The sequence below is a fragment of the Fringilla coelebs genome (assembly GCF_963513975.1).
Source record: "Fringilla coelebs genome assembly, chromosome: 24".
Classification (NCBI taxonomy): Eukaryota; Metazoa; Chordata; class Aves; order Passeriformes; family Fringillidae; genus Fringilla; species Fringilla coelebs.
Window position 1 is genome coordinate 6,086,489 of NC_140050.1, and position 20,618 is coordinate 6,107,106.

At 56.1% G+C, this 20,618-nt stretch overlaps 1 protein-coding gene across 3 annotated transcripts in view; it reads right to left on the reverse strand.

The window, feature by feature from the left end:
- Window positions 1–19,377, reverse strand: part of GATAD2A (GATA zinc finger domain containing 2A) — a 32,919-nt gene extending 13,542 nt beyond the window's left edge. For 2 of the 3 annotated variants that reach the window (XM_084221085.1, XM_084221083.1), the window contains exons 1-5: window positions 19,324–19,377; window positions 9,537–9,587; window positions 4,315–4,577; window positions 3,009–3,135; window positions 985–1,113 (exon numbers count right to left, since the gene is read on the reverse strand). In XM_084221085.1, the coding sequence (XP_084077211.1) occupies window positions 985–1,113; window positions 3,009–3,135; window positions 4,315–4,568 (510 nt within the window). In that variant the 5' untranslated portion in view covers window positions 4,569–4,577; window positions 9,537–9,587; window positions 19,324–19,377. Of the gene's footprint in view, window positions 1–984; window positions 1,114–3,008; window positions 3,136–4,314; window positions 4,578–9,536; window positions 9,588–13,557; window positions 13,714–19,323 lie in introns of those variants that run through there. The other variant, XM_084221084.1, reaches the window with a different exon arrangement.
- Between the last annotated feature and the right edge of the window lie 1,241 nt (window positions 19,378–20,618).

The window sequence follows — 20,618 nt, forward strand, 5'->3', positions numbered from 1 at the left end:
GGAATTCACAGGAGAATCCTTGGGAGTTGGGAGGAGAATCAGTGGGAATTCACAGGGAAATCTTTGGGATTGGTGGAAAAAATTGGTAGGGATTGATGGGAAAATCCTTGGGAATTCACAGGAGAATCCTTGGGATTGGTGGGAAAATCCTTGGGAATTCACATGAAATCCTTGGGAATTCACGGGAAAATCCTTGGGAATTGGCAGGAGAGTCAGTGGGAATTCACAGGAAAATCTTCAGGAATTGGCAGGAGAATCAGTGGGAATTCACAGGGAAATCTTTGGGATTGGTGGGAAAAATTGGTAGGGATTGATGGGAAAATCCTTGGGAATTCACAGGAAAATCCTCAGGAAGTCACGGGAAAATCCTTGGGATTGGTGGGAGAATCCTTGGGAATTGGTGGGAAAAATTGGTAGGGATTGATGGGAAAATCCTTGGGAATTAGCAGGAAAATCCTTGGGAATTCACAAGAGAATCAGTGGGAATTGGCAGGAAAATCCTTGGGAATTGGTGGGAGAATCCTTGGGAATTGGTGGGAAAAATCTCTGGGAATTAGCAGAAAAATCAGTGGGAATTGGCAGGGAAATCATTGGGATTGGTGGGAAAATCAGTGGGAATTGGTGGGAAAAATTGGTAGGGATTGATGGAAAAATCCTTGGGAATTCACAGGAAAATCCACAGGAAGTGGGAGGAAAATCCTTGGGAATTAGCAGGAAAATCCACAGGAATTGGCAGGAAAAATCCAGGAAAAGGGGAGAAACCAGGGAGTTAAAAATCCTGGGAAAAGGGTTAAAAAAATCCAGGAAAAAGGCAACAGGAGGAGGTGAAAAAGCCCGGGAAAAGGACTGGGAATTCCAGGGAAAAGCGGGATTTTTCCTTGGGAAAGGGGCTGGAATTCCTGGAAAAGGGCTGGGAATTCCTGGAAAAGCGGGATTTTTCCCTGGAAAAGGTCTGGAATTCCCGGAAAAGTGGGATTTTCCTACCTTGGGCGCCGGCGTCTCCTTCTGGCTCTGGCTCTGCCGGAGCTTCTTGAGCAGCACCAGCTTGGCCTCCTCCAGCCTCAGCTCCTCCTGCAGCTGCTTGATCAGGCGCTCCCGCTGCTCCGGGCTCCGCTGGAACGCCAGGAAATCCCGGGAATGCCCAAGAAATCCCAGGAAATCCCAGAAAATCCCAGGGAAATCCCAGGGAAATCCCAGGAAATCCCAGGGAAATCCCAGGGAAATCCCAGGAAATCCCAGGGAACTCCCAGGGAAATCCCAGGAAGTCCTAGGGAATTCCCAGGAAATCCCAAGGAATTCCCAGGAAATCCCAGGAAAATCCCAGGAAAATCCCAGGAAATCCCAGGGAATTCCCAGGGAAATCCCAGAAAATCCCAGGGAAACCCCAAGGAAATCCCAGGAAAATCCCAGGGAAATCCCAGGAATTCCCAGGAAAATCCCAGGGAAATCCCAGGAATTCCCAGGAAAATCCCAGGAAATTCCAGGGAATTCCCAGGGAAATCCCAGGAATTCCCAGGGAAATCCCAGGAATTCCCAGGAAATCCCAGGGAATTCCCAGGGAAATCCCAGGAAATCCCAGGAATTCCCAGGAAATCCCAGGGAATCCCAGGAAAATCCCAGGGAATTCCCAGGAAATCCCAGGAAAATCCCAGGAAAATCCCAGGAAATCCCAGGAAAATCCCAGGAAAATCCCAGAAAATCCCAGGAATTCCCAGGGAAATCCCAGGGAAATCCCAGGGAATCCCAGGAAAATCCCAGGAAAATCCCAGGAATTCCCAGGGAAATCCCAGGGAATCCCAGGGAAATCCCAGGGAATTCCCAGGAAAACCCCAGGAAAATCCCAGGGAAATCCCAGGAATTCCCAAGGAAATCCCAGGAAAATCCCAGGAAATCCCAGGAAATCCCAGGAAAATCCCAGGAAATCCCAGGGGAATCCCAGGGAAATCCCAGGGGAATCCTAGGAAATCCCAGGGAAATCCCAGGGAATCCCAGGGAAATCCCAGGAAAATCCCAGGAAATCCCAGGGAATTCCCAGGGAAAGCCCAGAAAATCCCAGGAAATTCCCAGGGAAATCCCAGGGAAATCCCAGGAATTCCCAGGAAAATCCCAGGGAAATCCCAGGGAAAGGGGGAGAGCCCCAGGGGAAGGGCACAGAGAGAATTCCCAAGTTCCAAGGGGAAAATTTGGGATTTTTTTCCATGAAAAGAATTCGTGGGAAGGGTGAAATGAGGAGAATTCCCAGCTGGGATTGGATGCTGGGCTTTGGGATTGGGAATTGATGGGAATGGATGGAGCTGGGAGGGGGAATGGGCCTGGTCCTGGGCTTTACTGAGCCTAGCCCAGCCAATCCTGTCCCAGTCCCAGTTAACCCTGACCCAATCCCAGTTAATCCTGTCCCAGTCCCAGTTAACCCTGACCCAATCCCAGTTACTCCCAATTAATCCTGACCCAATCCCAGTTAACCCTGACCCAGTCCCAGTTAACCCTGACCCAATCCCAGTTATTCCCAGTTAACCCTGACCCAATCCCAGTTACTCCCAGTTAACCCTGACCCAGTCCCAGTTAACCCTGACCCAATCCCAGTTACTCCCAGTTAACCCTGACCAAATCCCAGTTACTCCCAGTTAACCCTGACCCAATCCCAGTTACTCCCAGTTAACCCTGACCCAATCCCAGTTACTCCCAGTTAACCCTGACCCAATCCCAGTTACTCCCAGTTAACCCTGACTCAATCCCAGTTAACCCTGGCCCAATCCCAGTTAACCCTGACCCAATCCCAGTTGATCCTGGTCCAATCCCAGTCCCTCCCAGTCCCTCCCAGTCCAATCCCAGTCCCTCCCAGTGCCCCCAGCAGGGCTCACCAGCAGGGCCTCGTGCCGGGGCTGGCCCAGCCTGGTTTATTCCAACCCAATCCCAGTTACTCCTGACCCAATCCCAGTCCCTCCCAGTCCAATCCCAGTCCCTCCCAGTCCGTCCCAGTCCCTCCCAGTGCCCCCAGCAGGGCTCACCAGCAGGGCCTCGTGCCCGGGCTCGGGGCCCGGCCGCCCCAGGCCGTTGACGCGCGGGCTCGAGGGCTCGTTGTCCGACAGCACGATGACGTCCGGGGACGGAACGCGCCGCTCCCGCCGGCACTCCCTGGGACACACGGACACGGACGGACAGGGATGGGACCGGATTGCCAGGGAATGGGAGAGACAGGGAATGGGATGAGATTGCCAGGGAAACAGGGAGAGACAGGGAATGGGAGAGACAGGGAATGGGACGGGATTCCAGGGGAACAGGGAGAGACAGGGAATAGGAGAGACAGGGAATGGGACGGGATTCCAGGGGAACAGGGAGAGACAGGGAATGGGAGAGACACGGACACGGACGGACACGGGATGGGACCGGATTCCAGGGGAATGGGAGAGACAGGGAATGGGGTGGGATTCCAGGGGAAACAGGGAGAGACAGGGAATGGGTCAGGATTCCATGGGAACAGGGAGAGACAGGGAATGGGAGAGACACGGGATGGGACGGGATTCCCGGGGAATGGGAGAGACACGGACACGGACAGACACGGGATGGGACCGGATTGCCAGGGAATGGGAGAGACAGGGAATGGGAGAAACATGGAATGGGGTCAGGATTCCCAGGGAAATGGGGACAGACCCGGGAATGGGTCAGTGTAGGGGCAGAAAACTCCAGGAAAATGGGGGGCAAATCCCAGGAAAATGGGGAGCAAATCCCGGGAATCCCCAAATGCAGGGAAACCCCAAATGCAGGGAATACCCAAATTCAGGGAAACTCCAAATCCAGGGAATCCCCAAATCCAGGGAAACCCCAAATCCAAGGAATTCCCAAATCCAGGGAAACTCCAAATGCAGGGAATCCCCAAATGCAGGGAACCCCCAAATCCAGAGAAACCCCAAATCCAGGGAAACCCCAAATCCAGGGAAACCCCAAATCCAGGGAATCCCCAAATCCAGGGAATCCCCTCTGGAAGTGGCACAGGTGGAACATTCCCAGCTTTTCTCTGGGATTGACTGGGCTGGGAATGAGAAATTCCCAACTCCCAAACTCTTTTTCCTGCCGGAATTCCATCGGCAGCTCCAAGGAAACGGGGCTGGGATGGAGTTCTGGATCAGCAGGAATCACCCCTGGCGTTCTCTTCCCAAATTTTTTCCCACCATTCCAAAAGAAAAACTGGGAATGTGACACCAGAACCTCCCAAAAACCAAACTCCAACCCCACCCCCAATAAAAACCAGGATGAGGAGGGATCCAAACCCTTCCCCAAACCCCAAAAATTCCCGGAATTCCGAGGAATCCTCACCCTTTGGATGTGCTCATATCCACGGGCTCATCCCCTGCTGCCAGCTCCACTTTGATGGTGGCTTTGACTTCCCCACTTTTCAGCATTCCTGGGATTTTCCCAGCTCCAGGATCAGCTTTGATCTTCATGTCCCCCTCGGAGCCCAGCTCTGATCCCAGAATTTCTTTGTCCATCCTGAGTTTTTTACTGTCGGGCTCCGAGTCCCGCTCCAGGGCGCGCTTCTGGCTCCGGGTGCGGCATGAGTCCTCACTCATGGTGAGGGCCTGAGGGGAGGGCAGCAAAGGGTTAAAAACGGGTCGGGAAAGGGTTAAAAATATTGGGGATGGAGGGGGAAAACAGCCCGGGAAAGGGTTAAAAATATTGGGAATTGTGGGGGGAAATAGCCCAGGAAAGGGTTAAAAACCAGCCCGGGAAAGGGTTAAAAACATTGGGAATGGGGGGTGGGAAATAGCCCGGGAAAGGGTTAAAAATATTGGGAATGGCAGGGGGAAATAGCCCTGGAAAGGGTTAAAAACACCAGGAATAAGAAGGGGAGAGGGGAGAGGGGGAAATACTCTGGGAAAGGGTTAAAAATATTGGGAATGGTGGGGGGGAAATAGCCCTGGAAAGGGTTAAAAATACCAGGGAAAAATTGCAGGGAAAGTCAGGGGGGAACAGGCCAGGAAAGGGTTAAAAATATTGGGAATGGCGGGAAAAATAACAGGGAAAAATATCCCGGGAAAGGGTTAAAAACAGCGGGGGGGAAAAATCCGAGGAAAGGGTTAAAAAAACCCGGGAATGGCAGGGGAAAATCATGGGGAAAATATCCCGGGAAAGGGTTAAAAATATTGGGAATGGTGGGGAAAAAATTCCGGGAAAAGGGGGGAAAAATCCCGGGAAAAGTTGAAATTCCCAGGAGAACGGGGAGGGGAAAATCCTAGGAAAGGTGAGACAGGAAAGGGTTAAAAATGCCGGAATTCCTGCAATTCCAACCGGGATAAAGGCTGGGAAAAGGAGCCAGGAAGGGCTGGGAAAGGGAGGGGAAAAATCCCTGGAAAAATAAGGAGAAAATTATGGAAAAGGGGCTGGGAAATCCCTGGAAATGGGGCTGGAAAATCCTGGAAAAGGGGCTGGGAAATCCCTGGGAAAGGGGAGGGAAAAATCCTGGAAAAGGGGAGGGAAAAATCCTGGAAAAGGGGCTGGAAAATCCCTGGAAAATGGGGCTGGAAAAGGGAGGGAAAACCTTGGAAAAAGGGCTGGAAAATCCCTTGGAATTGGGCTGGAAAATCCTGGAAAAGGGGAGGAAAAAATCCTGGAAAATGAGGAGAAAATCATGGAAAAGGGGCTGGGAAATCCCTGGAAAAGGGGAGGGAAAAATCCTGGAAAAGGGAAGGGAAAAATCCTGGAAAAGGGGCTGGAAAAGAGAGGGGAAAACTTGGAAAAAGGGCTGGAAAATCCCTGGAAAAGGGAGGAAAAAATCCTGGGAAAATAAGGAGAAAATCCCTGGAAATGGGGCTGGAAAATCCTGGAAAAGGGAGGAGAAAATCCCTGGAAAAGTGAAGGAAAAGGACTGGAAAAATCCCTGGGAAAGGGAATTCCCAATGTTTTTCCTGCTGGAATTCCCATTTTTCCTCCTCTCCCAGAATTCCAGCCCCATTCCAGCGCCCAGGGTAGGAAAAGAGGGAAAAGAGAGGAAAAAAATTCCTGCAAAATCCCAAAGAAAGTTTGGAAATGAGGAGGATTTGAAGGATTTTTTCAGGAATGGGAATGGGGTTGGATTTGAAAGGAAATTCCAAGAAAATTCCAAAGGAAAAGGAGAAACTTGGCTTGAAAATTCCATTTTTTTTTCTCCCCACATCCTGGAAGCCAAAATTCCAACGAGCAAAATTTCAGGAAGAGAAAATTCCCAGAGATGGAAAAATGGGATTCCAAAAAAAAGGTTTTTCATGGATTTGCTTCTCCTGAAAATTTCCAGGAGGAATTCCTGGATATTCCAGCTTTGAATCATCCCAAAATTCCTGGGAATTCCCTATTTTTCCAAGATTTCCCAGGAAAATCCACGAGAATCTTTAAATGTGGCAACTCCAGGGGGGGAAATTCCTCAATTTTTTTTTTTTTTTTGGGAATTCAACGCTGATTTTTCCCATTTTCCCACATTTTCCCACCCCAAAATTTTGGGATTCCCCAACAGGTGGAAAAACGGGATCAGATCCTTGGGAAAAGCCTCGCTCCAGGATTTTTCCCGGGAATTTTTCCCGGGATTTTTGGGGATGGGGATTCCCGGGAAAGAAGAAGAGAGGGAGGGGGATGGGAATCCCTTGGATCCCGCTGGAATTTCCCCCCGAGCCCGGCATTCCAAGGGTTAAGCGCTGCCATTTCCGCGCCATTCCCGAGAAATCTCCGGGAACAAAATGGCAGCGCTTAACCCTTGGAATGCCGGATGGGGATCGGGAATTCCCGCCGGGAATCCCGGCCTGGATTCATTTCCCGCCATTCCCCGCGGGAATTTCCCGCCCCTTTTTCCTCCCCCCTTCTTTCCCCGAGAATTTTCCCAAATTTTTTTCTGGAGTCATTCCCGAGTTTGGGAATTCCCTGAAATTCTCGGGATTCCCAGCGGGATTTTTCCTGCTTTTTTAAAATTTCCTTGGAGTTATTCCCGAGTTGGGAATTCCCTGAAATTCCCGGGATTTTTTTGATTCCCCACCCTCCTCCTCCTCCTCCTCCCCTCGGGTCATTCCCGGATTATTCCCTGAATTTGTCCCAAATCCCTCGGGAATTATCCCGAGGTTCTTCCAGAGCTGGGAAAAATTTGGGATCAAAGCCCTGGAGCAGCTCCAGGAATTCCAACCTCAGAATTCCAGAGCTTCCCAGATGGGATTTAATTCCATTTTTGAGGGAAATTTGGGGAATTTTGTGGAATTCCCACAGGAATTTGGGGGAAAATCATCTTTAAATTCCTGCTCCTGGAAGTTTGGAGCTCCAAAAGCTCAGGAAAAGCAGGAAAGGAGAATCCCAAAATTCCACTGGAGCGGGAAAAATGGGAAACAGAGACTGCCTGGAAAAATCCAGGGGGAATTCCCAGGATTTTGGGGGAATTTCTGTGGATTTCCTGGAATTTCTGTCAAATTCCAGCTGAATTTTCCCTGGGGGGAGCTGGAATTCCGGGAGGAATTTGCAGGAATTTTGGGAATTTTCTGATTTTATTGGATCAAAGCCAGGAGAATTCCTGAGAAATTCCTCTTTTCCCATGGGAATTATTCCCAAATTCTTCCCAGCTGGAATATTCAGGACTGAGATTCCCTGGCTGGGATTTTTTTTTTGGGAATGCAGAGGGGAAATCCAGGAGCAGAATTCCCAACTTTTCCTGGGATTTTTTCAAGCAAATCCTCCCATTATTAATTAATCAATCATTAATTAGTCATTAATTAATTATTAATTAATTCTTTCTCACTGGGATTTCCATCCCAAATTTCTCCTTTAAGGAAAAAAATTCCAAGATTTATTTGTTGGGAAGAGACTGAAATATTTGTGAGTTAATTTAAATATTCATGATGTTATTCACATATTCATGAGTTAATTTAAATACTCCTGAATATATTTGAATATTAATGAGGACTTGCAATCGGATCTTTCCCAATTAATTCCTCATTAAGGAGGGAATTTAATGTTCCCATTTTCCAGGTGGGAATGGGGAAATTCCAGGCTGGAAATTCCTTGGGATTCCAGAGATTCCTGCCGGGAATTCCCAGAGAAAAGCAGCAGGAGAACGGGAATTCCCAAGGAATTTTCTTACTCAGCTATCAGAATTCCATGATTTTTTAAAAAAAGCAATTTCTGGGAATTCTGGAGCCAAAGGATCCTGGGACAATCCTTTCCCTATCCCGGGAATTCCGGAGCCAAAGGATCCCGGGACAATCCCGTTCCTTTCCTGGGATCCCCCTTTCCTTTTCTCAGGAATTCTGGAGCCAGAAGATCCCAGGACAATCCCATTCCCATCCCAGGACAATCCCATTCCCATCCCAGGACAATCCCAGCCCTTTCCTGGGACAATCCTTTCCCTTTCCTGGGAATTCCGGAGCCACAGGATCCCAGGAAAATCCCGTTCCCATTCCGGGACAATCCCATTCCTTTCCTGGGATCCCCCTTTCCTTTTCCCAGGAATTCTGGAGCCAGAAGATCCCAGGACATTCCCATTCTTTTCCTGGGACAATCCTGGCCTTTCCCAGGACAATCCTTTCCCTTTCCTGGGAATTCCAGAGCCACAGGATCCCAGGAAAATCCCGTTCCCATCCCGGGACATTCCTGTTCCTTTCCCTTTCCTGGGCATTCCAGGCCCTCGGGATTCTTTGGCCCAGGGGGGATCCCAGAATTCCTGCAGGGAAAAATCCTGGAATTTCTGAGGGGAAAGGGGAGAGGGAAACCTGAACAGGTGAGAGCAGGACAGGGACAGGGGACAGGGACAGGGGACAGGGACAGGGGACAGGGACAGGGGACAGGGACAGGGACAGGGGACAGGGACAGGGATGGGGACAGGGACAGGGGACAGGGACAGGGGACAGGGACAGGGGACAGGGACAGGGGACAGGGACAGCTCCACCGGGCAGGTGAGACCTGAGCAGGTGAGACCCTGCCCAGGTAAACGGCGATGGGGGGTGGGAAAGACCCTGCCCAGGTGAGCTCAGCCCAAGTGAGCTCAGCCCAGCTGAGCCCAGCCCAGGTGAGAGCCCAGCCCAGGTGAGAGCTCAGCCCAGGTGAGAGCCCAGCCCAGCCCAGGTGAGAGCCCAGCCCAGCTGAGCCCAGCCCAGCTGAGCCCAGCCCAGGTGAGAGCTCAGCCCAGGTGAGAGCCCAGGTGAGCCCAGCCCAGGTGAGCCCAGCCCAGGTGAGAGCTCAGCCCAGGTGAGAGCCCAGGTGAGCCCAGCCCAGCTGAGCCCAGCCCAGGTAAGCGCTCAGCCACACCTCCTCCCTGAGCATTCCCAGCTCCAAACCCTTCCCAAATCCCAAAATCCCCAAAATCCCTAAAACCCCAAACCCCCAAAAATCCCCCAAACCCCCAATCCCACCCCAGCAGGAATTCCAGGAGCTCTGGATCCTCTGGAATTCCCCAATCCCGAGGAAAATCCGGGAGTTTTCCTCAGCAATCGGCTCAAATCCCTCGGGAATTCCCGGGGATTTTTGGGAAAGCTCCTCTGTGGTTGCTCCAGGAGAAAATTCCCATCAAATTCCCAGGAATTGCCGGCCCCTACCTGTCAGGGAAGGTCATGGGGTCCCGCCGGGATGAGCCGGAGCCGAGGATCCTGCGGGAACAGAGAGGGGTGAGAATTCCGGGAATTCTGGGAATTCCCACATTCCCCAGGGAGGCAGCTGGGGTTTGGGAATGCTGGAACAGAGGCAGGATTTGGGAATCCCAAACTGTGACACAATCCTGGGAATCGGGATTTGGGAATTCGGATTCATCCCGAGAATTTTCCGGGCGCTGAAATCCACAGAATTCCCAGATTTCCATCCATGGAATTCCCAGGTTTTCATCCATGGAATTCCCAGATTCCCATCCATGGAATTCCCACATTTCCCATCATTCCCAGTTTCCATCCATGGAATTCCCAAATTTCCCACCATTCTCGTTTCCATCCATGGAATTCCCACATTTCCCATCATTCCCAGTTTCCACCCATGGAATTCCCAGATTTCTATCCATGGAATTCCCATCCATGGAATTCCCAAATTTCCCACCATTCCCAGTTTCCATCCACAGAATTCCAGACTTCCATCCATGGAATTCCCACATTTCCCATCATTCCCAGTTTCCATCCATGGAATTCCAACATTTCCTGTCATTCCCACATTTCCATCCATGCCATTCCCACATTTCCTGTCATTCCCAATTTCCACCCCTGCAATTCCCACATTTCCTGCCATTCCCAGTTTTCCTGGGCCGGGAGCAGCTCCCGGAGCCTTCGGCCATTCCCGGCTTTTCCCGGCTGCTCCGGCCCCGTGATCCCGGGAATTCCAGGGGGAATTAGCAGAGCTCACCCGGAGCTGGTGGCGCTTAAGAGGATCTGGGAAAATCCCAGGAAATCCTTTGGAATTTGGAGCTGCCCTGGCTGCTTTTCCCAGAGTTTGGGAAGCTCAGAGGATCCAGGAAAGCTGGAATTCCTTGGATTTCACTGGGAATTCCTGGAATTCTGGCTGAGGATTCTCAGGAAGGAGCCCTCAGTTGGATCAGGAGTGGGAAAATCCTTGGAAAAGTTTGGGATCTGTGGGAAAAACTGGAGAGGGAGCAGTAGGGAATTCCTGGGAGTGTCCAAGGGTAGCCTGGAAAAACTTGGGAATGTCCCAAAGCATCCCAGAATTCCATAAATCCACGGGAAAAGAGGGATTCGATCCCTTTCAGGATTCATCCCCATCAGCGACATCCCTGGTTTGGATCCAGAATTTTGGGATTTGAAACATTCCCAGAACGCCCCAACTTCCATCATTCCCACCTTCCCATCGCTCCCAGCTTTCCAGCATTCCCAACTTTTCCACTATTCCAAACTTCCAGCCCCTTTCCCAAATTCCCAGCCCCATTCCAGCCCCTTTCCTGGAGATCACAGGATGATCCCAGCCCCTTTTCCAAAATCCACAGCAGATCCTGCTCCTTTTCCTGCTGATCCCAGCCCAATTCCAGCCCTTTTCCCAAAATCCCTGTCAGATTCCAGTCCCTTTCCCAAAATCCACAGCAGATCTCAGCCTTTCCCTGCTGCTCCCAGACAGATCCCAGTCCTATCCTGCTGATCCCAGCCCTCTCCAGCTGCTCCCAGATCGATCCCAGCCCTTTCCTGCTGATCCCAATCCCTTTCCCAAGATCCCAGGCCGATCCCAGCCCTTTTCCCAAAATCCCTGTCAGTTTCCAGTCCTTTTCCCAAAATCCACAGCAGATTCCAGCCCTTTCCTGCTGATCCCAGTCCCTTTCCCAAGATCCCAAACCAATCCCAACCCTTTCCCAGTGCTCCCACATCGATCCCAGCCCTTTCCTGCTGCTCCCAGGCTGATCCCAATCCCTTTCTCAAGATCCCAGCCTGATCCCAGCCCCTTCTCACCGATCCCAGCCCTATCCTGGTGCTCCCAGGTTGATCCCAGACTGATCCCAGCCCCTTCCCCAAGATCTCAGGCTGATCCCAGCCCTTTCCTGCTGATCCCAGATCAATCCCAGCCCTTTCCTGCTGATCCCAATCCCTTTCCCAAGATCCTAGGCCAATTCCAGCCCTTCTCCCAAAATCCCTGTTAGATTACACTCTCTTTCCCAAAATCCACAGCAGATCCCAGCCCTTTCCTGGTGCTCCCAGGCTGATCCCAGTCCCTTTCCCAAGATCCCAGTCCTATCCCAGCCCTCTTCCCAAAATCCCTGTCAGATTCCAGTCCTCTTCCCAAAATCCACAGCAGATCTCAGCCCTTTTCTGGTGCTCCCAGGTTGATCCCAGTCCCTTTCCCAAGATCCCAGGCTGATCCCAGTTCTATCCTGCTGATCCCAGCCCCTTTCCTGGTGCTCCCAGGCTGATCCCAGTCCCTTTCCTGCTGATCCCAGCCCCTTTCCTGGTGCTCCCAGGCTGATCCCAGACCTATCCTGCTGATTCCAGCCCTCTCCTGCTGCTCCCAGATTGATCCCAGCCCTTTCCTGCCCATTCCAGTCCCTTCCCCAAGATCCCAGGCCGATCCCAGCCCTATCCTGGTGCTCCCAGGCTGATCCTAGTCTCCTTCCCAAGATCCCAGGCCGATCCCAGCCCTCCCCCGCTGCTCCCAGGGCAGCTCCCGGCGCTGCCATCCCGGATTCCCAAAGGCCTCTCCCTCTCCCTCCCTCTCTCTCTCTCGCTGTCACTTCCTGTCCCTCTCCAGCTCCGGTTCCCGGCAGGACAGAGCGGTCCCGGAGCCCAGAGCCGGGATTGGAGCATTCCCGGGATTTGGGACAGCTCGGGAATTCCAGCCCGAGCAAGGCAGCAAAATCCCGGACAAGCCCAAGGAAAACCGAGCAGTGGGCTGTGAAAATCGTGGGAAATCGTGGAAAACCGGCCAGGAAACGCTTGGGAAAAGCCGGGATGTGAATCCCCGTTCTGATCCCGAGCGAGACATTCCTGGCTGGAATTCCCGTGCGGGGCCACTCCCGGGAAAAGTGAGGAGATGCTCGGGAAAAGCCGGGATGTGAATCCCGACCCCGCATCCCAGCAGGATCCCAGCCCGGGAGCCGCTCCCGGCTGCAATTCCCGGCTGGAATTCTGCGATTTGCTCTGCCCACCGTGTGCTGTGCGGGGCCGGGATCGTCCCGCATCCCCCCGGACCCCCGGGATTCCCGAGATCCCCCCGGGGCAACGCAGCCCGGAGGGGATCCCGGTGCCGGTCCCGGTGCCAAACCCCCTCCCCGGTGCCGATCCCGGTGCCCATCCCGGTCCCGGTGCCGATCCCCATCCCGGTGCGGATGCCGGCGCCGATCCCGATCCCGGGCAGCGCATCCCGGGGCTGATGCCGATCCCGAAGCCGGTGCCCGTGCCGGTGCCATTCCCGGTGCCCCGGGCGCAGGAAGGGCGGCCGGGGACTCTTATTGTGACACGGCCCCGGCCCGGCCCGGCCGCACGGCCCGGCCGCGGCCACCGCGGGGCTCCGGCACCGGGGGGCACCGGGGGGCACCGGCCACGGGGACAGCGGGGGGGATCGCGGCTTTGGACAGCGGGGATTGACCCCCGGGAACACCGGGGAGGGTCGCGGTGACCGGGGGGTGACCGGGGGGGTGAACTGGGGGTGACCACGGAGTGACCGGGGGGGTTTCGGGGGGTCCCCGTGTCCCCCCGTGTCCCTCCGTGTCCCCGGTGCGGAGCGCGGGGGGGAGCGGGCACGGAGCGCTCGGGGCGGCGGCGGAGGAGGAAGAGGAGGAGGAGGAGGAGAAGGAGGAGGAAGAGGAGGAAGAGGAAGCAGCCCGGCGGAAAGCCCGCAGCAACTTTCCCAAACAAAAGCCGGCGGCGCCCCGGGGCGCCGGGCGGGCGGCGGAGCTGGGGCTCCCGGGGGGACGAGCCCCGGGATCCCGGAGCGGCCCCGGTGCCGCGGGCTCGGGGCTCACGGGCGGCCGGGGCCGGAGCCGCGGCCAGCGGGACTTTGCACTTTCCGGGCTGCCCGCACGGCCAGGAAATGCCGGAACTTCCCCGGCAGCTCTCCCGCATCCCGGCCTCCGTTCTCCCAAAATCCCGGCGGTGCCGTTGCTCCGGTACCGGAGCCAATAAACGCCGGGAGAACTTTTACCGGGAGAACTCGCAGGGCGCCGCTCCGGTAGCTCCGCGCCGCATCCGCAGCGAGCTCGCCCCGCGCTCCCGGCTCCGCTCCGCTCTCCCCGCGCCGGCCCCGCCGCTCTCCCGCTTGTTGCGGGGCTTTCCCGGTGGCTCCCGTGGCCGCCGCGGCTCCCGGTGCCGATAATGCGCTCCTCACACATGGAGTCGCGGCGGCACCGGCAGAGCATGCGCGGGGCGGGGCGGCCGAGCGGCGGGGCCGGCGGAGGGGACAGCGTGGGGACAGCGGTGAGACAGCGTGGGGATGGCGGGGGGACGGCGGGGGACAGCGGGGGGACGGCGAGGGGACGGCGAGGGGACGGCACCGGGAGCGCCCCGGGGCCGCTCGGGCCGGGCCCCTCACGGCGCTGCGGCCGCCGCCGCTTCCGGGCGCGGCGCGGGGGGAGCCGCGGTTGTGTCGCCGGCCGCCATTGGCCGCGGGGGTCGCGCGGATGATGAGAGGAGGGCCCTGATTGGCTGGAGCGGCGGGCGGGGGGCGCGCGGGCAGCGCCGCGCTGGGAGAGGCCACGTGGAGAGAGGGGACAGCGAGGGGACAGCGAGGGGACAGCGAGGGGACAGCGAGGGGACAGCGAGGGGACAGCGGGGACAGAGCGGGGACAGAGCGGGGACAGCGAGGGGACAGCGGGGGGGACAGCGCGGGGACAGAGCGGGGACAGCGAGGGGAGAGAGAGGGGACAGCGAGGGGGACAGCGGGGGGGACAGCGCGGGGACAGAGCGGGGACAGCGAGGGGACAGCGAGGGGACAGAGCGGGGACAGCGAGGGGAGAGAGGGGACAGCGAGGGGACAGAGCGGGGACAGCGAGGGGAGAGAGAGAGGACAGCGAGGGGACAGAGCGGGGACAGCGAGGGGAGAGAGAGGGGACAGAGAGGGGACAGCGGGGGGACAGAGAGGGGACAGCGAGGGGAGAGAGAGGGGACAGCGAGGGGACAGAGCGGGGACAGCGGGGGGACAGAGCGGGGACAGAGAGGGGACAGAGAGGGGACAGAGGGGACAGCGGCGGTGGCCGGTGGAGCAGTGGCTGTGGCAGGGCCCGGCTCCGGTCCCACGGGGAACCCCCGGCCCCAAATCCCCGGGAATTCCCTGTGAGTCCCCGAGCTCCCCAAATCCCGGCAGATCCCCCCAAAATCCCAGGAACTCCCCCCCAGATCAGCCCGGCATCCCCGGGATTTTGGGCAAAGATTTTCCAGGGAAGTTTGGCTGGAGCCAAATCCAAAATCCCAAATTTCAATTATTTCCCATCAAATTACCGGCAGAAGGAATTGGGAGCTGTGGGATTGTTGATTATTAATTATCATTCCCAGATCCCTGCTGTGCTTTTCCAACTCATTCCCATTTTTCCCTCGCCCTCCAATCCAAAAAAGAAATCCTTAAAAACCCCCGAATTCCTGGAGTTTGGAAGGATTTGGGAATGCGGAATCCAGGCAGGATCAGGAATCCCAAATATTCCTGCAGGGGATGATCCCAGAGAAAAATCACCCCAAAAGCTGGAAAATCTTATGGATGCCACCCTAAAAGTGGGAGAATTCCATGGATATCACCCCAAAACCTGGAAAAATCCAATGGATGCATCCCAAAGTGATGAAAATTCCATGGATATCATCCCAAGGCTGGAAAAATTCCATGGATGCCATCCCAAAGCTGGAAAATCTAATGGACAACACCAAAAACTTGGAGAAATCTGATGGACAACGTTCCAAAGCTGGAAAATTCCAGGGATATCACCCAAATTTTGGGGAAATTCCAGGGATTCCATCCCAAAACTGGAAAAAATTCTGTGGCTATCATGCCAAAACTGGAAAAATTCCAATGGGTATCACCCCAAACTGGGAAAATTCCAGGGATTCCATCCCAAAACTTGGAAAAATCCAATGGATGTCAACCAAAACTTGGAAAATTTGGATGCCATTCCAAAACTGGGAAAGTTTTATGGATAACACCCCAAAGCCGGGAAATCCAGTGGATATCAACTGGAAAAATCCAATGGGTACCACTCCAAACTGGATAAATTCCATGGATATCAAGCAAAACTTGGAAAATCCCACGGATGCAATCCCAAAATGGGAAAATCCAATGGACATCACCCCAAACTGGGAAAAAAATTCCAAGGATTCCATCCCAAAGCTGGAAAAATTCCATGGATATCAGCCCAAAAATCTTCCCTGGATAAAATCCCATCCCATTGGAAGCAGGAATGTCCCGGGATGGGAGAGATCCCAAAGTTTTTCAGATTCCTTTGGAATTCTGCCTCATTCCAGAGGCTCCCAGGGAAGATTTTGGGATTTCCTGGCTCTTCCCTCAGGGAGAGATGGGATTAGGGAAGGAATTCCTGCCTGGAATGGGATGGGATGGAATTCCCAGGGCAGCTGGGGCTGCTCCTGGATCCCTGGAATGTCCAAGAAGGGAAGGATCCAAGGAAAACTTGGAGCTGCTTCCAGAGGTGCAAGGAGCTCCAAAGGAGCTGGAGAGGATTTGGGATGAGGGGTGGAGGGACAGGGCCCAGGGATGGATTTGGGATTTGGGAATTCCAGGACACAGGGAAGGGATTTGGGATTTGGGAATTCCAGGGCCCAGGAATGGATTTGGGAATTCCAGGACCCAGGGATGGATTTGGGAATTCCAGGACCCAGGGATGGATTTCGGAATTCTGGGTCCCAGGGATGGATTTGGGATCTGGGAATTCCAGGGGCCATGGATGGATTTGGGATTTGGGAATTCCAGGGCCCAGGAATGGATTTAAACTGGAAAGGAGAATCTGGGTGGGATTTGGGAAGGAATTCCTGGCTGGAATTCCCAGAGCAGCTGTGGCTGCCCCTGGATCCCTGGAATGTCCAAGGAAAGTGGGAGAAGCCTCCAGGGAAACCTTGGAGCTGCTTCCAGAGCCTAAAGGGGCTCCAGGAGAGCTGGGGAGGGATTTGGGATGAGGGGTGGAGGGACAGGAGCCAGGGAATGGATTTGGGATTTGGGAATTCCAGATCCCAGGGAATGGATTTGGGATTTGGGATGGGAATTCCAGGACCCAGGGAATGGATTTAAACTGAGAAAGGGGAATTTGGGAGAGAATTCCTGTCTGGAATTCCCACAGAATCTGTTGGGATCCACCACAGAATCCCAGAATTTGGGATGGACCCTTGGGATGCACTGCAGAATCCCGGGATTTGGGACAGAACCACAGATTTCACCCAGATCCCTGGGATCCACCAGACCCCAGCTCTTCCCACTGCTTTTCCAGCAGGTTTTGGGGAAAAACAACGGGATTTGGGAAGTTTGGGACAATCCCTGCAGTCCGAGGGGCTTTCCAGGGGATCCCAGATTTTCTGGCTTTTGGGGCAGAGTTTTGAGGAACACACTCCCAAGTTTTCCAGCAGATCCTTGGATTATCCCACAAATCCTCAGGATTCATTCAGAGCCTGGGGTTTTTTCCAGAATTCCAGGATTTGGGGCAAACCCTCAGGATTTCCTGCAGAGCCTCGAGTTTTGGCACAAATCCCTGGATTTTGGGACAGCCCCTCAGGGTTTTGCCTCCAGATTTTACAGCAGAGCCCCAACTTTTCCATCAGACCCTCAGATTTTGGGACAAACCCTCAAATTTTGGGACAGACCCCTGGATTTTCCAGTAGAAAATCCCTCGAGTTTTCCAGCAGACCCCTGAGTTTCCCTGCCACCCCTGAAGTTTTCCAGTGTATCCCCAGCTTTCCCTTCAGCTCCTGAGATTTTAGGACAAACTCTCCAATTTTAGGCCAAACCCTCGATTTCATCCCAGATCCTCAAGTTTTCCAGCAGCCCCTGGGATTTTCCAGCAGATCCTCAGCTTTTCCCCCAAACCCCTCAGTTCTCCCAAAACCCCTCAGCTTTTCCTTCATCCCAGCTTTTCCCTTCAACCCCTCAACTTTTCCTGGACCACTCAGTTCTCACCAAACCTCTCATCTTTCTTCAAACCCCTCAGCTTTTTCTGCATCCCTGCTTTTCCCTTCAACCCTTCAACTTTTCCCCAAACCCCTCAACTTTTCCTGCACTGCTCAGTTCTCCCCAAACCCCTCAGTTCCTCCCAAACCCCTCAGCATTTCCTCACCCCTCCCTCACTGTTTTTCCCCCAAACCCCCCAGCATTCCCTACACCCCTCACTTTTTCCCCCAAACCCCTCAGCTTTTCCTGCATCCCTGTTTTTTCCCTTCAACTTTTCCTCAAACCCATCAACTTTTCCTGTACCACTCAGTTTTCCCCAAATCCCTCAGCATCCTCTGCACCTCTCGCTTTTCCCCAAACCCTTCAGCATTTCCTGCACCCTTCAGTTTCCCCCAAACTCCTCAGTTTTCCCCAAACCCCTCAGCACTCTCCGCACCCCTCAGCTTTTCCTGCACCCTTCAGTTTCCCCCGAACTCCTCAGTTTTTCCCAAACCCCTCAGCATCCTCTGCCCCCCTCGCTTTTCCTCAAACCCTTCAGCATTTCCTGCACCCTTCAGTTTTCCCCAAACTCCTCAGTTTTTCCCAAACCCCTCAGCATTTCCTTCACCCTTCAGTTTCCCCCAAACTCCTCAGTTTTTCCCCAAACTCCTCAGCATCCTCTGCACCCCTCAGCTTTTCCTGCACCCTTCAGTTTCCCCCAAACCCCTCAGCATTTCCTGCACCCTTCAGTTTCCCCCAAACTCCTCAGCATCCTCTGCACCCCTCAGCTTTCCCTGCACCCTTCAGTTTTCCCCAAACTCCTCAGTTTTATCCCAAACCCCTCAGCATCCTCTGCACCTCTCGCTTTTCCCCAAACCCCCAAACCCCTCAGCATCCTCTGCCCCCCTCGCTTTTCCCCAAACCCCTCAGTATTTCCTGCAACCCTCACTTTTCCCCCAAACCCCTCAGCATTCCCCGCTCCCTCTCCCCGCACATCCTTGCTCCCTTCCCCGCACATCCCCGCTCCTTTCCCCGCTCCTCTCCCCGCACATCCCCGCTCCTTTCCCCGCACAGCTCCGCTCCTCTCCCCGCGTTTCCCCGCCCCGTGCCCAAAACTTTCTCCGTGTTTCCGGAGTGCCACTCCGGGCCCGTCGCACACCGGGGGACACCCGCGGCGACACCGCCGTCCGCAGGGCTGCGGGGGGGCTCCCTCAGGGCTCCCCGCGCTGCCCGCCCGGCCTGGGCGGCCCCGAGCCGTGGCCTGGTGGCCCCGGTGGCCCCGGTGGTGGCCCGTCCCCTCCCCCACTCCCCTCCCCCGCCTTCCCAAGGCTCTGGCACCAATAATCCGCCTTTGCTGACATGCTCTGGTGGCTGTGCCTATCGGGCAACTCCCAGGATGCACTCCCGCTCCTCCCTGGCACCCCCTCACCCGTGCCCACCCTCCCCTCGGACTTCCCAACCTTTTCTTTTTGGCCTTTTTTTTTTTTTAAAGCTTTTTTTTTTTTATTATCTCCACCCCAACCCCCCCCACACACACACCCGGCCGCACTTTCATCCCCCGTGAACCCCCCTGGCGCTTCGGCGCTCTCCCTCAGCCCGGCTCCCCGCGTCCCTCACGGGGTTCCCCCTCGCCATGAGCCGCTTTTAGCCGCTCCCTTCTCCCCTCACGGCCGTGCCCCTCACAAACCGCCCCGGATCTCCGTCCCCGGCGCTTCCCACCCCCCCCTCCGGTTGCCCCAAGCCCCGAGCCGCCCTCAGGGGGAAGGGGGTGTGTGTGTGGGGGTGTCCCCTCGTCCCCGTCCCCCCTGGGGGGGCAGCTGAGGCGCGGGTGTCACTCACTGTCCGGAGCCCCCTCAGAGCCGCCTCCTCCTCCTCCTCAGCGGGGCCCGGCCCGGACTGGGGCCGTGGGGGGAGGGGAGGCGGCTCCCTCAGGTGGCCACTGACAGGAGGGGGGGGCGGGGGGGGGCTGCGCGCGCAGGGGGACCCGCCCCCCCCCTCTCCGTCCCCCCCCCATCCTCCCGCCCCTCTCCCCCCCCTCCCCCTCCGTGCCCTCCCCTCTCCCCCCTTCCCCTCCCCTGTGCCCCCCTCCCCTCGCGCCCCCCCCCGCGGGACCCCCCCCGTTGCCAGGCAGATTTGGGACACCCTCGCGCCCGGCCACGCCCCCTGCTCAGGCCTGGGGCGCTGCGTTGGGTGGGTTTTTTTTAATCTTTAAACTAATGATTGACAGCGGCGCCGGCGAATAGAAAGGTGGGTTGCCTGCCCTGCAGCCAATCGGCGCGAAGAGTCAGCAATAGCCCCGCCCCCGTAGTAAGAAGCGATGAAAAGGCGCGGTTTGCTTTTGATTGACGGGCATATTGACCAATCAGCGGCGCGACCCCGTGGTGCGCGCCTCGCCCCTGCTGTGAGGGAGGAAAAAGGCGTGGTCTAAATTTGATTGATAGATAAGCTATCCAATACGAGCCAGAGTGCGCCCAGGAGGAGCCAATGAGAGCGCGGCCCGCGGGGAGGGGGCGGTGCGGCGGGGCCGGGCCCGGCGGCTCGCGGCGGTTCCCCCGGGGCCGGGCCGCGCTGGCTCCTCCCGGGGCCGGCTGAGGTGATGGCGGCGCGGGGAGGGGCCGGCCCCGCCGCCCTTATCCGCCCGCGCAGGCCGCGCTGGGGCCGCAGATAGGGGGGGGCCGGCGGCAGGAAGCGGGGGAGGCACCGGGGCCGGCGGAGCCGGTTCTGCGGGCGGGGTTGCGGCCGGGCCGGCCGAGGGCCGGGAGTCGCGGCTGAGCCGGGCGGGGCCGCGGGGAGGCGGGGAGCGGCCCCGGGAGCCGCAGCGGCGGCCGGGAGCGGGAGCAGGGACAGGGCCCGGTGCGGGGATGAGGAGGGGCCGGGCCCGCTCGGGGACTCCGGGGCTGGTCGGGGTCAGAGCGGCCCGGCCCGGTCCGGCTGCTCCGCCGGGATCAGGCCCGGTGGGGCCTGGGGTCATTCCCGGTGGGATTTGGGATCATTCCTGATGGAATCTGGGGTCATTCCTGCGCGGATTTAATCCTGGGAGCATTCCCAGTGGGGTCTGGGATCATTCCCATTGGGATTTAACCCTGTGACCATTCCCATTGGGATCTGGGGTCATTCCCGGTGGGATTTGGGAT